At 39.5% G+C, this 18,032-nt stretch overlaps 1 protein-coding gene across 2 annotated transcripts in view; it reads right to left on the reverse strand.

Moving 5' to 3' along the window:
• The window catches only part of LOC132819140 (MAP kinase-interacting serine/threonine-protein kinase 1-like), a 59,410-nt gene that overhangs the window by 19,634 nt on the left and 21,744 nt on the right, over positions 1-18,032 (reverse strand). For both annotated transcript variants that reach the window (XM_060830538.1, XM_060830537.1), the window contains 4 exons: positions 16,227-16,328; positions 13,410-13,507; positions 13,158-13,237; positions 9,254-9,327 (listed from right to left, as the gene is read on the reverse strand). In XM_060830538.1, coding sequence (XP_060686521.1) covers positions 9,254-9,327; positions 13,158-13,237; positions 13,410-13,507; positions 16,227-16,323 — 349 coding nt within the window. In that variant the 5' untranslated portion in view covers positions 16,324-16,328. The remainder of the gene's footprint in view (positions 1-9,253; positions 9,328-13,157; positions 13,238-13,409; positions 13,508-16,226; positions 16,329-18,032) is intronic.

An 18,032-nucleotide genomic window follows, 5' to 3' on the forward strand; every position in this document is an offset into this window, starting at 1 on the left:
CAGGACGTTTCTTGAGTCCTGGATAACTGCATATGCAGAAAGTGCCATCCATTGGTTTAGGAGTATGAACAGCAGTTGGTTTTACTGTGGAAGTTGTAGTTCACCTTTACAAAAACACTAGTCAACCTCACCTGCTATATAATATCCAATTTTGGACCAACATTTTAGGAAGAATGTGAAAACATTGGACAGGATGCTCAAAAGGTTTGAGGATGGTTCCTGGAATAAGGCTTCAATTATGCTGGAAAAGCTGGGAATTGTTCTTCCTTAAAGAAGTTTTGCATATCTTTGTCCAATTTTCTTTCAGAGTCTGGTTGAAGAAGCGAGAGGAATAATTGTTTCCTTTGACACAGGGATTGAGAATCAGCGGGCAGCAAGTTAAGATCATTGGCAAAAGCAGCAAAAAAGTGACACAATAAAACATTTTATGTAGCGAGTGGTTCAGATCTGGAATGCAGAATGAGCGATGGTGGGAGAACCCATTCTGGCTTTCTAAAGTGAACAGTATAACTTTCCAAAGAGAAAGAAATTCACGGGATCAAGGGAAAAAAAAAGGGAGAATAGGACTGGCTGATTCACTCCTGCAGACAGTCAGCATGTAATTCAATCACATTCTACTATTCAATGAGATCATGGCTTATCTTCAATCGGATTCCCCATAACTGCCTTTGTACTATATCCCTTAAAATATTTGAGTAGTAAGTGACTAAATATCTACTGCTGTCTGCAGAAGAAATTTCCAAACTTGTCATCCTGTCATTTCCCAAATATACTCCTGAAATATCTGACTCCACTTTTAAAAACCGTTACTCCTAGTTCTAGATGCCTGAACACGTGAGAATAATATCTCATCTACGTACCCAATCTATTTTTCTTGGTTTCACCATTTCACCTTCGTTATTCTTCTCACGGCTGAGGATAACTTGCTTCCACGCAAAAAATTGGTGCTGAGGTGACTGAAGAGTCCAATACACCACTTTGAGCCTCTGTCACACATGCAGCAGACAGTGATTCAGAGAATTGGAGGGTTTGCTACACATTCCTTTTTCTGTAGATACTTGACTTCAGTTCGTTACAGATGCTGGGGATGTTGGCCTGAGCAAGAACACTGATGTTAGTGCACCTATCATGCCAGTTATTGGCTGGATTTTGCAGAGGTAACATTGGTGAGAGCTTTTAAGTATTTACCATACACAGTCCATGTCCCTCAGCCACATCACTACTAGGAGAAAGTGAGGTCTGCAAATGCTGGAGATCAGAGCTGAAAATGTGTTGCTGGAAAAGTGCAGCAGGTCAGGCAGCATCCAAGGAACAGGAAATTCGACGTTTCGGGCATAACCCTTTCATCAGGATTCCTGATGAAGGGCTTATGCCCAAAACGTCGAAATTCCTGTTCCTTGGATGCTGCCTGGCCTGCTGCGCTTTTCCAGCAACACATTTTCAGCATGCATCACTACTAGCCTGTAGTCTGTGAGTTTGGTGCTGGGGTTTGATGTTCTGATCTACAATGACAGAGGATGAAACAACTTTGGATCAGGCCTGCAGTCAGCAGAGGTTAAACACTTCCCTGTGTTCTGTAGCTGAGCTCCATGACAGTTTTTGATGGGGAGGTCAGGCTTTGCAGCAAAGAATATCAAGAAACTTTAATTAAATCATTTCGTAATCTTTGAAATTCTAGGTGTAGTAATTACTTTTTTCTCTAATTACTCTTAATCCTTAGAGATCAGATGTCATTCTGGTAAATTGATGCTGCAGCCCCTCCAAGGCCAATATTTTCGAAAATGTGCTGCCCAGCAATGCTCACAGCACACCAGGCATGGTTTAACCAGGATGTTGTATAGCTGAAACAACTTCTACTCCCTGGCCCCACTAGACTACTCCCATCCTATTGCAATCTCTAGCTTACAGAAACATTGAGCCTGCAGGAACCTTAATAGGATTTTTTTTGTTTTAAGATATCCAGAAAACCTATTTAACTGTTTAGCCCAAGACTGTTATTCAAAACTTTAAATTTACACATTATTTTACCTGATGACTCTATCCAGCCACTGTAACTTTGATTTTCGATATGGTTAAACTTTGAATGGAGGGAACACAGGTGATGAGTCCTCACTGTGCTGACGAGTTAGACAGTGGAAATAATAATGGAACTGGGTTTATAGTTTTCAATATAAGGAAATAATGCCAATGGTCTATTGTTCCTAAACCCTTAAAAATAATGAGAAAATACAGTTTTGTACTGCATTTTAACACAGTCACTACTCCTAGCCACTTAAACCAAATAATTTACAATACAATTCATCACAAGTAAGAGAAGATTCAACAAAGCTGTTGTGGAAGTGGTACCCATCAACAGCTACCAGTTGTCCCTACTGTCCTTTTGACCAATGACTAAATTATTGGGCTCTGTATCAAATCTCATTTCAGTTTTGCCTGTGTCAGATGTGTAACAATAACTCTGGACATTAGCATATAGATATCTTTCAGTCACATTTTCTAATAGCACTGTAGATGGATGATATGAGGGACAGATTTGTAACTGCTGCAAGATATTATCTATGTCTGTGATAAATCATAATTACAATATTTACAAAACAGATTCTTCAGATATGTATAGTGTAACAAAGCACAATCCATTACTTGAGGATTTGAATGATGTTATAAACTATGATAGCAAAACTGATCAGTTAATCATCTAAAGCCCAAAATTATACAGAAATTAGTTGATTTCATTATTGCCCATAGTCATGGCTTAAATTTTATGTGTATAAGTTACTGCATTTATTTAACTTCTGAATTAGAAACCTATTTATACAATCCACATTCTCAATGACCATTGAGCAATTCATAATTCATATTGTCATCATTAAATACTCTCCAATTACTGAGATTCTTAACATAAAAGTAATTGAATATAATTTTACAGATTGTGTAATTTCGTATTTGACACAAATATCAGTGTCTTTACAAAATATTTGAAAGTACAGAAACTGACCATTTGGACTAACAGATCCATGCTGTTTTTATGGTCCATATAAGATTGCCACATATAATATAAACTCATCAACATAACCTTCTGCCACTTTCTTTCTCATATGGTTATCCATGTATCCATGTAACGTAAATAACATTTGCGTTATTTGGTTCAACTATACCTGGTGGTTAATTCTGACCAATCATTGTACAAAAGTGGTTTCTCCCAAGTTCTCTAGTAGATTTATTTATGGTGCTTAATTCTGGTTTTGACCACAAACAAGTATCTTCTCCACCTCTACCCTACCAAACCTTTTCATGACCTTAATGACTTCTATCAGGTCACTTCCAAGTCTCCTTTGTAGTTCAAACTTCTCTAATAGGTATAATTTTGTAGTTCTGGGATATTTTTTCTGGTTTGGTATTTTTCTTATAAATAATATTTTGTACATTTTAATAACTTACCCAAGTTTTTGATTTTTACAAACTGAATGACTCTGGAAGGACAGCATTTATTGCCCAACCTCAATCCAAAGAATTTCCTAGTGTGAAAACAAGCCATTCTGCTCATCAAGTCCATCTGAACCTTCAGAGTATCCCACCCAGACCCGTCCCCCCTATCCTATTCCTGTCACTCTGCATTTCCCATGGCCTACTGCACGTCTTTGGACTGTGGAAAGAAACCAAAGCATCCAGCAGATACCCACCCAGACACAAGGAAAATGTGTAAACTCCACACAGACAGTCACCCAAGGTTGGAATCAAACCAGAATCCCTGGTGCTTTGATGTGACAGTGCTAACCACTGAGCCACTCTGCTGACCTATGTCCTTGAGAAGTTATTGGTTAGCTGCCTCCCTGAACTGTTGTAGTCCATGTGGTGTAAAGTGACAGTACTGTTAAGAAGGGAATTCCAGAATTTTAACTAGCTACAGTGAAAGAACAGTGATATAGTTCCAAGTCAAAATGGTAGGTGACTTGGAAGCAAGTTGCAGCTGATGGCACTCTTATGCATCTGTTGGCCTTGTCCTTCTAGATAATAGAGGTTGTCAGTTTGGAAGGTGCTTTTGAAGGAGACTTGGGAAGTTGTAGATAGTACGTATTACAAGCAGCGTATGCCAGTTGTGGAAGGAATGAATGCTTAATGTGTTGGACCTGGTGCCCATGTAGGCAGCTTTGTCCTGCATGGTTATGCTTTTCTTTTCCTGAGAGTTGAGACTTTCAAACACGTTGTCTCAAGAGTCAGTGTCATTCAATATTTTTAAAGCAAAAATCAGGTGAGAATATGGATTCTGAAATGCAAACAAATTAGCCATGATTTATTAATGGTGAAACAGACTGAAGTGGCTGAATGGCCACCTTCTATTCCTATTTCTTATGTTCATAGGGGTTTCTTGAATGACATTACAGCTGTACTCATCCAAGCAATTGAACAGTATTCCATCATATTTGCAAATTTTGCCTTATAGATGGAAGACTAGCTTTGGGGAGTCAGGAGGTGAATTACTCAACATAAAATTCCAAGATTTCTTTGTAGCCACAATAATTATGTAGCTCATCAACTTGGGATAGGTAAGAACTGTTGGCAAAGCCTGTAACACCAACATCCTATGAACGCTTAAAAAATAAACTACCTCTAAGTGGCACTCAACCTGGTCCCTGATTCATTAACTGAGGGACATCAACAAGTTAACAAGAGGTTTGGTTGTCCCCCCATTTGAGTCAATGGCATTGGACTTCACAAGGTCCAGAATAGTACTAGGAAGTCCTATAGCCATGCCCAACCAACTGTATAACACTGTATCACTGCCAATGTTGCACTAGGACATATCCAAGGATAGTTATGGCAGGGTCTGGGATTCTGTGATGAATCTGTTACTATGACAAAATTAGGCTGCTTCTTAAATATCTGTGGGGCATTTCTTCCGAAGTCTTTAGAAGTCCTAAATGTTAGTGATGTGGGGTGATTTACAGGATTAGCAAGGCTGGATGTACCTTAGTGGTGTTTGATCTCCAGGATGTTGTTGGCTGGTCCATCAGGTTTTAAATATCTTTAATCAATCTGTTTAGAGGTATCATGGCACACCTCTGGAGCAGATGGGGCTTCTGGCCTGGATGTAGGGACACTATCACTACACCACAAGAGCCCTTATTGTTTTTTGTAGTGGCTTGATACTAAGAGTAGTTAAACATCAACAATTGTTAAACAATTTGATAGCTTCCTGAGTACCATTACTGAAACTAATCTTTATTGGCTATTTTTCATTTAACAAACTTAAATTTCCCAGCCTCAATTGTGACTTATACACTTGACTCTGATCATTTAGTCTTTACCTGTACATTACTAGTACAGTGACTTAACAATATCTATATAGAATATAGAATCCCGACAGAGTGGAAACAGGCCTTTCAGCCCAACAAGTTCACACCAACCCTCCGAAGAGTAACCCATTTAGACTCATTCCCCTTCCTTATATTTACCCCTGACTAACGCACCTAGCCTTACACATCCCTAAGCACTAAGGGCAATTTAGCATGGCCAATTCACCTAAGCTGCACATCAGTTAAAGTGTGTTTGCTTTAACGCAAGGAGTATCAGGAATAAAAGTGATGAACTTACAACATGGATCAGTACCTGCTGCCATGATATTGTGGCCATAACAGAGACATGGGTTTCTCAGGGGCAGGAATTGTTGCTGGATGTTCCAGGGTTTAGAGCATCTAAAAAGAATAGGGAGGGGGGAAAAAGAGGAGGGGGTATAGCACTACTAATCAGAGAGGGTATCACAGCTACAGAAGCTTCCACTATCGAGGAAAATCTGCCTACCGAGTCAGTATGGGTGGAAATTAGAAACAGCAAGGGAGCAGTCACCTCATTAGGGGTTTACTACAGGCCCCCCAATAGCAGCAGGGAGATGGAAGAAAGCATAGGTCAGCAGATTTTGGTAAAGTGTGGACGTAGTAGGGTTGTTGTCATGGGTGACTTTAACTTTCCCAATATTGATTGGAACCTCTTTGGAGCAGAAGATTTGAATGGAGCTGTTTTTGTAAGATGTGTTCAGGACATTGTAACTCAGTACGTTGACAGGCCGATGAGGGGAGAGGCCATTCTAGACTTGGTGCTCGGAAACGAGCCGGAGCAGGTATCAGATCTTGTGGTGGGAGAGCATTTTGGTGCTAGTGACCACAACTACCTCACATTCTACATAGCTATGGAGAAGGAGAGGATTAGACAAAATGGGAGGATATTTAATTGGGGAAGAGGAAACTATGATGCGATTAGACATGAGTTAGGAATCATGGATTGGGAGCAATTATTCCATGGTAAAGGCACTATAGACATGTGGAGATCGTTTAAGTTGTTGCAAGCGATGAATAAATAGGTCCGTCTGAGACAGGCAAGAAGTGGTAAGACAAAGGAACCTTGGATGACGGGAGCAGTGGAGCTTCTTGTCAAAAGGAAAAAGGTAGCTTACATAAGGTGGAGGAAGCTAGGGTCAAACTCAGCTCTAGAGGATTACAGGCAGGCAAGGAAGGAGCTCAAAAATGATCTGAGGAGAGCTAGGAGGGGACACGAGAAAGGCTTGGCAGAACGGATTAGGGAGAACACAAAGGCATTTTATACTTATGTGAGAAATAAGAGAATAGTCAAAGAAAGAGTAGGGTCGATCAGGGATAGCATAGGGAACTTGTGTGTGGAGTCTGAGGAGGTGGGGAAAGCCCTAAATGAGTTTTTTTCCTTCTGTCTTTATGAAAGAAACGAACTTTGTAGTGAATGAAACCTTTAAAGAGCAAGTGTGCATGCTGGAATAGATAGAGATAGAGGAAGCTGATGTGCTGAAAATTTTGTCAAACATTAAGATTGTCAAGTCGCCAGGCCCGGACCAGATTTGTCCTCGGCTGCTTTGGGAAATGAGAAATGCGATTGCTTCGCCACTTGCGAAGATCTTTGCATCCTCGCACTCTACTGGAGTTGTACCTGAGGACTGGAGAGAGGCAAACGTAATTCCTCTCTTCAAGAAAAGAAATAGGGAAATCCCTGGCAATTACAGACCAGTAAGTCTCACGCCTGTCATCTGCAAGGTGTTAGAAAGGATTCTGAGGGATAGGATTTATGACCATCTGGAAGAGCATGGCTTGATTAAATGCAGTCAGTACAGCTTTGAGAGGGGCAGGTCATGCCTCACAACCTTATCGAGTTCTTTGAGGATGTGACTAGAAAAGTTGATGAGGGTCGAGATGTAGATGTGGTTATATGGACTTCAGCAAGGCATTTGATAAGGTTCCCCATGGTAGGCTCATTCAGAAGGTCAGGAGGAATGGAATACAGGGGAACTTAGCTATCTGGATACAGAATTGGCTGACCAACAGAAGACAGCGAGTGGTAGAAGAAGAAAAATATTCTGCCTGGAAGTCTGTGGTGAGTGGTGTTCCACAGGGCTCTGTCCTTGGGCCTCTACTCTTTGTAATTTTTATTAATGACTTGGATGAGAGGATTGAAGGATGGGTCAGCAAGTTTGCAGATGACACAAAGGTTGGGGGTGTCGTTGACAGTATAGAGGGCTGTTGTAGACTGCAGCAGGACATTGACAGGATGCAGAGATGGGCTGAGAAGTGGCAGATGGAGTTCAACCTGGATAAATGCGAGGTGATGCATTTTGGAAGGTCGAATTTGAAAGCTGAGTGCAGGATTAAGGATAGGATTCTTGGCAGTGTGGAGAAACAGAGAGATCATGGTGTGCAGGTACATAGATCCCTTAAAATGGCCACCCAATGGACAGGGTAGTTAAGAAAACATATGGTGTTTTAGCTTTCATTAATATGAGTTTAAGAGTCGTGAGATCTTGTTGCAGCTCTATAAAACTTTGGTTAGACCGCACTTGGAATACTGCATCCAGTTCTGGTCGCCCTATCATAGGAAAATGTGGATGCTTTGGAGAGGGTTCAGAGGAGGTTTACCAGGATGCTGCCTGGACTGGAGGGCTTATCTTATGAAGAGAGGTTGACTGAGCTCTGACTTTTTCCATTGGAGAAAAGGAGGAGGAGAGGGGACCTAATTGAGGTTCACAAGATAATGGGAGGCATAGATAGAGTCGATAGCCAGAGACTATTTCCCAGGGCAGAAATGACTAACATGAGGGGTCATAGTTTTAAGCTGGTTGGAGGAAAGTATAGAGGGGATGTCAGAGGCGGGTTCTTTACACAGAGTTGAGATAACATGGAATGCGTTGCCAGCAGCAGTTGTGGAAGCAAGGTCATTGGGGATATTTAAGAGACTACTGGACATGCATATGGTCACAGAAATTTGAGGGTGCATACATGAGGATCAGTGGTTGGCACAACATCGTGGGCTGAAGGGCCTGTTCTGTGCTGTACTGTTCTATGTTCTATCTTTGGATTGTGGGTAGAAACCAGAGCACCCAGAGGAAACTCACACAGACATGTGGAGAATGTGCAAACTCCACACAGACAGTCGCCCAAGGCTGGAATCGAACCCATGTCCCTGGTGCTGTGAGGCAGCAGTGCTAACCACTGAGCCACCATGCTGCCCCATTAACATTCACTATCTACATTAGCATATCTTGTGTACTAAGTTAAGTGAAATATAAAATAAAAGCCAGGTCAGATTTCAACTAAAGCATCCAGCAGGATAAAGAGATAACAGGTGTCGGATTTTAAAAAAACCTTTGGCACTGAGTTCCGTCATTAGTTCTCCAAAACGAATAAAGATAAATAGCATTCCTGGTGTTTTGGATAAGTTAGTAGAGGTAAGTCTCTGGAACTGTAACATGTTAAAGTAATGGACAGGGGTTACAGACTATATACATTTTATGGATGAGCTGGTGGGATCTAATGATATTTTCTTCAGTTCTACTTAACGTAAATTTATGTCCTTTTCGTCCCCATTTGCCCATACCTCTAACACAATTAGCAATTAAAATACAAGCAATTACTATGCTTCCAACATCATTGCACCAACACCTAATCTTGAATGGGTGGATCAGCAGACTGACCTAAGGGAATGGTGAACACAATAGACTGACCGATGCATCTAAAAAACTTGCATTACAACATTAAACTAATTAACTGTGCGTGAAGAATTTTGCAAAGTTCTGTGTCTGAAATACAGAAACTTCTTTATATAAAAATTTCATGAACTGTACTAAAATGAGAACAAGGTCCTTGTTGTGTTTTCAAGTGGAAGAACGTTAGTTTGAGCACCAAGTAAGCACAACACTTTGCAGCAACTATTTACTGCAGAAATAATAAATATGACCTACCTCCACGCATTTTTTCAAACACCAGGTAGAAGTGTGCTTCATCCTCAAAAAATTCAATCAGTTCTAAAATGTTCCTACAAAAAGGCAGAAAAAAAATCAAATCTCATGAGACCTCAGTGAAAAAGATAAAACCAAGAAAAAAATGCCTCCTGTTCCAGTTGAATAACAAGTGAATGAAAACATTTTATCATATATTGATTTCCTTTCTTCACAGACATATTTCTCTCGTGAATATCTGTGGTGGTATTTGAAAATGTAACGGACTCTTTCCACACATCTCAATTTGCTGGAGTCAGAATAGCAGGCTCTGACATTGTCAAGTAACAGTCTTTGTTTGTCTATCTTATTAGCTACAAATTATTTACTATTAGAAAATCTCCCATGAAAAATTCACTATTATAAAAATTACAATGTAAGTTTATTTAACATTGATTGTGTTGGTCTCGGTTTAAAGCTACAAAGTGCAGTCATGTTCTAACATTAAGCCCATTTATTGTTCCGACAGTAGGGTAATTGCAGCCCCAATGAGCCAATTGTCAGTCTGATATAAACATTCAATGTTTTAAAATGCCCAGTCCACAAACAAACCCATGAAAGATCATTCCTTTCCTCCATGTCTTGGGATACCTGCGTAGGTCCTTTTACTGCTGTGGTAAATCAACATGAACATGACCACACACTATTATTAGGAATTAATATGATCTGTGTGACCATCTGGATTTGGCTCTAAACAAACCTTTGAGTATTACATATCCTGAATGCTGATAAGCTCTCTCATAGCATTTACTACTGAGCGAGGTGAATTGGAAGATTATTATATAATCTTTGCAATGTAACAGGTAGGAGGAATACCATATTGAGTAGCATGATCAAACATTGAAACTGCCATCACAACAACTGCCAAGGCAACAGATGTCACTGAAAACAAAACAGCACAACAATAGTTGCAGGATTGAGTGTTGCTATAATCTTGTTAACGACTGTTAATGTGTGACGAAATCTGTACATCTGGCAATTAATTGACAGAACTACACCACAAATTTCACAATAACACAAAAGATGTATATATAATCATTTTTAAGAAATTTAAATTAACAAGAAGACTGATAAATAATAGTTACACACTATGTTTGACTTCTTGCATTCTATCTTCCTTCTCCAGCACTCCAAAACCTCCCTTAAATATTACATAAACCCGAATTTTCATTCGTTTCTTCCTTCGGACAAAACAAGATGTATAATATAGCTCTCTACAATGTGCTTCACCTCTCCTCACGGTTCTAATTATTTTCCAAGGTGGAAGGTTTCATGGGTATCCTTCCATTAGTGTTTGGTTAAGTGACCATCCAACATTCCTTCATCAACCTCATTACACCAGAGCTTAAGTACAGGCCCCTTTGCAACTTCTGATTAGTGCCTTAAAATATTTAATCCTAGAATGAAGTTAATTGCCTTTCATTGAATGGATTGATGTGGATATCTGTGAAACATAACAGGAATGAGTCATTCAGTCCCCTCAAGCTTGTTCCATCATTCAATGAGATCACGGCTGATCTTTGCCTTAAGTCCATTTACCTGCCTTAGACTAATGTCTTAATATTTTGCTTAACAAAAATTTATCTCAGATTTAAAATTAACAACAGATCCTGCATCCACTGCTGTTTGTGAAAGTGAGTTCCAAACATCTACCAGCCTTTGTGTGTAGAAGTGCTTCCTTACACCTCTCCTGCATGGTCTGGCCGAATTCTCAGACTATAACCTATAGTTACAGAATCTTCAACCAACAGTAACAGTTTATCATTAGCTACCCTGTCTCTCGCTGTTAACATGCTGAAAACCTCTATTAGATAACGCCTTAATCTTTTAAATTCTAATTTCATTAACCCTTTCTCATAACTTAGCTCCTGAAGTCTTGTAAATCTTCTATTACTCTCTCCAAGATCAATATCGTTATTAAGGTGTGGTCCACATATCTGCTCTCAGTGCTCCAACAGGACTCTAACAAGTATAACTGCAGCTTAACCTTTGCATTCTTGTGCTTCAGTCCTCGAGATATAAAAGCCAGCATTCCAAGAGCTGTCTTGAATATTTTCTCCAACTGTTCATGATATTTCAAAGACCTACGCACGTGAACTTCAAACTGACTTTCGAAATCCACTGTATTAAGCTTCACATTACCTAGAAAGTACCCTAATCTATCCTGTATTGGTCCAAATTGGGTAATTTAGCAAGCTTTCTTTAGCTTCAAGATAAATTAATCTTACATAAGACCATAAAACAAAGGAACAAAAATAGGCTATTTGTCCCAATGAGTCTCCACTGCTATTCAATCATGGCTGGTATGTTTCAAAGCCTCAATCTCCTACTTCTTCCTGTAACCCATGATACCCTTAGTAATCAAGAACCTATGTATCTCTGTCTTAAATACATTTAATGACTTGGCCTCCACAGCCTTCTGATTAATGACTTGCATACATTAACCACCACTGGCAGAAGAAATTCCTCCTCAACTCAGTTCTAAAGGGTCACCTCTTCACTCTGAGGCTGTGCCCGCAGGTCACAGGACTCCAGGATCATTCTTGCAAACATTGTCTGGACTCCCTCTAGTGCCAACGCATCCTTCCTTAGACATGGGACCCAAAACAGTTCACAATATTCCAAATATGGTCTGACCAACTACAGCCTTGTGCAGTCTTAGTGCATCTCTGTTCTTCTATTCTAGCCATCTTGACATGAACGCTATCATATTTGTCTTCCTAACTTCCAGTCTTTCTCCTCCTATTAACTTTGTCATGTACTGAATATTGCCTGCCTCTCCCAGAATGCATCACAGATGATACATCATGCAGAATTCTGACAATGTCATACAAAAAGGAGCTGTACATGAGCAGAAAGAAGTATACTATTGAAATTGTTATGAAGATGTGGGTGTACCTTTAAGAGAGTGAAGCACTTGGCCAGTACACCAAGCACTGGAGAATTTACAAAGTAATATTTGATTAAGAACAAACAGCACTAGCTGAGTTGCTATGAAACAAAAAAAACACAAATTCGAATTCAGTCAACCAGTTTAAATTATATACGGAAAAATATCAAACTCCAACCCATTTGAATTGAGTATATTGGCAATCTTAAAAGCCAATGACACAATCCGATTATTTGGGTGTATAAGACCAGGGAAAATCAAACAGTTGAGAGGAGAACTGCCGAGCCTAGCATGCAAACAGAGTGCTTGAAAAAAAGCTCTCTTAAAAGTAGCTTTTTGATCAGTAACCTGTGATGCAGGTATTCATAAGAAAAAGACACAGGAAGATCCCATATTCCTGATGAAGAGCTTTTGCTCGAAACATCGACTCTCCTGCTCTTCAGATGCTGCTTTACCAGCTGCGCTTTTCAGCACCACACTTTTATCTCTGATCTCCAGCATCTGCAGTTCTCGCTTTTTCTCCCCAGTTCCATATGTTAATTAGTTTTCTGCCTATTTCATTGCCACCATATTTTGTATTGGTGAAGAATCCATATAAATACACACATTCCAGTAAACACGCATGCACACATTTTCAAGCAGTGTGCACACGTGGTGTTAATAAGTGCTACCTTTGAGTTAATGACCTGGCTTGGACCCATCAGACCTGTTTTTTTCCCTCCTACACTGCAAATAAACAAACAAACAGAAGATGACACTGAGAACAAAGGAGTGCATGAAAGTTAATTAGAAAAACGAGATTGAATGAGAAGAGGAAGATAGAAAGTTAAAACTTAAAAGGAAGACAGAGAAATCGCTATAATAAAGTTGTCTACTGATATTCTTGAAGGTATTAATTTTTTTCTTTTGAGTACAGTAGCACATCACTTCTCTAAGTTAGCTCTGCCATAGCTTCATACTGTAGGATTTGAAACTTACTGGCTTCCCTGACATTGGTATAAAGTCTCCACTTCACGGAACACCCTATTTCGGCTCAGATCTGTTTTCTTCTCAATTATCTGCAGAGGAAAAAAAATAAAGTATTTTTGCCTTTGTTATAACAATTAAGAGCAAGACAGGTATAACTCCAATATGGTTGAGCTTTGAAAAGCTGAATTTCCAGGAGCTGCATCTTCCATTGCAAGAAATGTATTCCACACGAAGTAATGGTGATAATATTTTGCTCATTACCTTCACAGCACATTCTTTTCCACTGTGTGAATTGACACAGCCTTGGACCTTGGCGTAGGATCCTTCGCCTAGATGTTCATCAGTCAATTTGTACAAATCTATCAATGCAATTAATGATTTAATAAATAATTATTTCAGAATTCACAATATTGTCATCACACTTAACAAGATTCTACCATGGAAAATCATTAGTGAACTGATTAAAATGAGGTCAGAACATAACTGATCATAAATAATTGGAAAAGCAAAGCTTACAGTAACTGTCAAAACCCACAGAGATTCTACATTCATTGTCCAGAATAAAATTTCAGAAATTTGATAGGCTACTTATGTTAACTAAGTATTAATTAACAAAGTATGCGGAATTCTGAATCTTACAGGTAAACCTGAATAGTACAAGTTATTGAATAGGAGGTTCAAAATATACAGTGCTCCAATCAGCACCCAAGTATTCTGCTCAATTTTGATCAGCAAATTTGAAGAATGCAAGCAAGAAGATGGTACAAATTTAAACAAAATTTCTAGAATTAAACAATGGATTTTTGAATTCTGTGCTTGTAGGTATTTCAACCAGTTATCTGCTGTCATGGTATATCATGTTCCTCTGTCTTGTATCATTCTCATCCATTCTGTGGTGTCCGTTAGCTAACAATGTCTAGCTTGAACTCTTTCTGCTGTCCTTCATTTTATCTTATGAAAGAGATCTCTAAAGCTTTTCAACCCCATATTTCTATTTCAGTCCTTAGTGAAGTATACAGTCCTCAGTGAAAACCCCTGCAGATACGCTCCCCCCTTATTCTCACAGCGCCAGAGACCTGGGTTCAATTCCCGCCTCAGGCGACTGACTGTGTGGAGTTTGCACGTTCTCCCCGTGTCTGCGTGGGTTTCCTCCGGGTGCTCCGGTTTCCTCCCACAATCCAAAGATGTGCGGGTCAGGTGAATTGGCCATGCTACATTGCCCGTAGTGTTAGGTAAGGGGTAAATGTAGGGGTATGGATGGGTTGCGCTTCGGCAGGTCGGTGTGGACTTGATGGGCTGAAGGGCCTGTTTCCACACTGTAAGTAATCTAATCTAATCTAATTTATAATCTAATCTAATCTTATTCATTTTTATAATATAAGTTTAATTATCTCTGACAGTATGACTGACTACTCTTCATTGCTTCTAGTTCATGGATAAAGTACAAATAGAGGTGGAGATAGTGTTGAGGAGGTCAGGAAGAGGCCTATGTGCAGAAAACTGGAGCCAAGGGGGACATGCAAATGACTGGGCTGTATATTAGTGACCTGTTGTCAATGACAAAGGCCATCTGTCTAACAACAACTATGTGATTTGCTGCCAGTTAGCTGAACAGATCATAAGTGTGAATGTTTGTGCAGTACTCTTTGACCACTGGAATGGAAGGAGTTGCCCTTTTCTCTGTATTACCTCAAGTTTGAAAAAAGAATTGCTTACTTTCCCTTATCAATTTCTGGGGGTAGTGGCTTTTTACCAATAAACAGAAGCATTATATGTAGAACCATCACTCTGTGCCTCTTACAAGCAAATTAAAATACCTGGAGAAGGAAGATCGAGAGCAGCAGAACCTGACAAGCCGGTCGGATCGGGTCAGCAAAATGAAATGGAAAATAGATCCAAAAGGTGTGACTGTGTCGCATCAAAGGCATTTTGCCTGTCAGCAGGGAACAGCTTTCCCAGTCTTCTTCTCTATCCATGACACCCCAATTTCTTTTTACAGCTGTTTGTGTGCATTGGGCAAGTTTTAAAGGGGGGTTACAGTTTTAACTAGGAGAATTGACAGTTCGTAATTGTTGACTTGTAGCTAGAATCTATTTATACAAAGCAAATATTAATTCTGGTTGAGTACAAGATTCTAGTCCGTGCTGACAAACTGGGGAATTTTATCCACTTCTTATAAAATCTTTAACTTTCATATGATTTTGCGATTTGTAGCGTGCTACCCCTGTGAGACATAACAATCATCTATCTGGAAACTTGACTCTCTGCAAAGGAGTACAGATGTCCATTTGAAGAAATGCACAACGTTACAGAAGACTTTCAAAGCTGTAAGCTAAAGCTTGGAAACAGCTAAGTTCTTCTGTCAGGCAAGGGATTCAATGAAAGAATTAATTAGTTGAGTTTGGGGCATTAAAATCAGTGCAAGAAATAAAATAAAATGCTGACAGAATTATGGGACAGGTTATCATTTGGAAAAATGGCAGGGAAAATATTTACAGATTTTAAGAAAAGAACCAAGTGAATATCTGCTCAGGACTTTTGGCTTCAGTGCCCAAGGTCAATGTTACGGAGAGTCAGTTAAATGGAACAAAGATAATCTTATGCCCAAGACCTTACTATGCATGTTACTGTGTATTTTAAAAAATTACAAATTCCATTCACTAACTGTCTGAAATTTATATTTTAACTCACATACCTTTTCATAAATGAAATGACAATGGACTACTGAGTATTTATCTTTTCCTGTCTGAAGAATCTCTTTCTTTTAGCAGGATTTAAACATTTGACAAGGTTAGCTTTGACAGTAATGGATTTCACTTGCATCCAGTAGATGGCTTTTTCAATTTCATACCTTCAAATTTTATCAGTACTGTGACACAAAATGAGTCTGCTTCTCAGCAAATAGATAATTTTGGATGGTGAGTTACAGGAGTATGATACACTCTGCAGGAATCTTCAATGACCTAATATTAGATGGCATGGGGTTTTGTAACAGTATCATAAAGGAAATATACTAGGTTAAACTCTGGCATGTCAACCGACTCTACCAAACAGTGAGAATGAACCAAAAACAATTACCTTCAAACTTTCCAGTAAGGCTGTTTGTAGCCCTGGTTCTTCTCTTTTTCTTCTTTCGCTTTCCAATGTCAATAATATTGACTGGCTGACTGGACATAATTTCTGTGAAGAAAAACACTTAAATGTACGTGTAACAATATTTATTGTTTGGATGATCATCCAAATATTATGAACTTCTCCTTTTATCAACCCATCCCACTCTGCACACTGCTGTGAAGGAAATAAATGCGAGCAAACATGAGAAACTGAAGGATTAAGTTCTACTGCGACGCAGAAATCATATTTATGGAATTCAAGATGCTGCAGACGACTGACAATCAATTATTCTCGATCAGAGAGAAACATGTCTTCTCAAAAGCTTTATCTGTCATTAGTCATACCTCTATTTATTCAGATACTATGCTAGGACAAATTGTACTTTGTATTTCAGAAAGGTTAGCTTCAATGGACATCCTTGTTCTATCATTTGCAATTAAATACACTCACACCACCCCCTCTATCTACCTTTATCACTGCTCTCATTATCTCTGGATCAGAGATCTCTACAATTTACACCTGAGACCAAAAGTTGGACAATTTACTCCTATTATTCAACCCATCAGCCCTCTAAAATTGGCAGGTCGTAAATGCCCTACAATGACTCCTATTGTAAAAGCATCCTCACTGAAATCTGCAACCTATTGCAACAATACTGCCACCTTAGAATAGGACAGGGACTACAGTTTTTAGTGATAAAAGTTTAGCTGGTAGTATTTGCAACATCTCACAATGTGCTATCCAATTTTGCATAAGGGAAATCAGAGGTAAGCTAGCTGAGCAAACCTGTGGCTTCTCTAGGATTGTAGGTTGTCACATCACTTAGCAAGTGCCACCAGTTGAATTATGCCAATTATCTCACTGTTCAGCAACTCCTGTCTTTATGCTCTGCCCCTGTTGTGGCCCATTCCCTCAATGTCTCACCTTCTGTGCATCTATCTTAGAGCACAGATCCGATGTCACTATCTGACTGGTGGACGCAAGTGTAAAGTAATAGAGCTGTGTCTTCATCATTACTTTCTCCTTAACAGTTTTTTTCACTTCCTCTTGTGAATCTGCTGAGTGGAAGTCACAGAGGCAAGTTTGTGCTGTGGTTCTAGTGTGTTGGGAGTGGGGAGGTATTAATGTGTGCAGGCTTACACTGTCTGCAGCTTGCTAATCAGAATAGAGTGAGAGAAGAAGGGAAAGTGGAACGTGAGAAGATTATTAGCTCTGACGTTACCATCAGCTTTGATGGATTCAGGCCCATCCTCTGAATAGGGCATCCCATAATAACCTGTACAGTCTCAATGGCAGTAAATATGTCCAGAAAGAGAGAAGCAAGTGTATTAGTGAATGTCATGCAATGTACTTAGGTGATGTGACTCTTATGATCAAATTTAGCAGTAGTGAGCACAAGTTGAAAGACATGGGTGTGAACCTTGCAGAATTGCTAAGTGTGACAGTGAGATGAAACTGATCTTCTTAGGCTACAGTAAGTGACTATTGGCACCAGCTCCCATGGTTATTTAGGTCCACTGCCTGTTTGAGGTGTTTACATGTCTCCTGCCTTCCAATCCTCCAATACAAGCTCCCTTGTAATGTCCAAAGACAGTAGATCCCATTGTCTCCCAGCTTGCAACATCATTTATTGTTTCCTATGTTGCACTGACTTCCTACAAACTTCAGCAATACTGTACCCTCTTCAAGAGGTCCAGACCAGTTTTAATTGGTGCTGGCAAGTTTTGACTTTGAGCCCACTGTAATGCATACAGCCAAAGAACAGCACAG

This window comes from Hemiscyllium ocellatum, chromosome 9, assembly GCF_020745735.1.
Source record: "Hemiscyllium ocellatum isolate sHemOce1 chromosome 9, sHemOce1.pat.X.cur, whole genome shotgun sequence".
Classification (NCBI taxonomy): Eukaryota; Metazoa; Chordata; class Chondrichthyes; order Orectolobiformes; family Hemiscylliidae; genus Hemiscyllium; species Hemiscyllium ocellatum.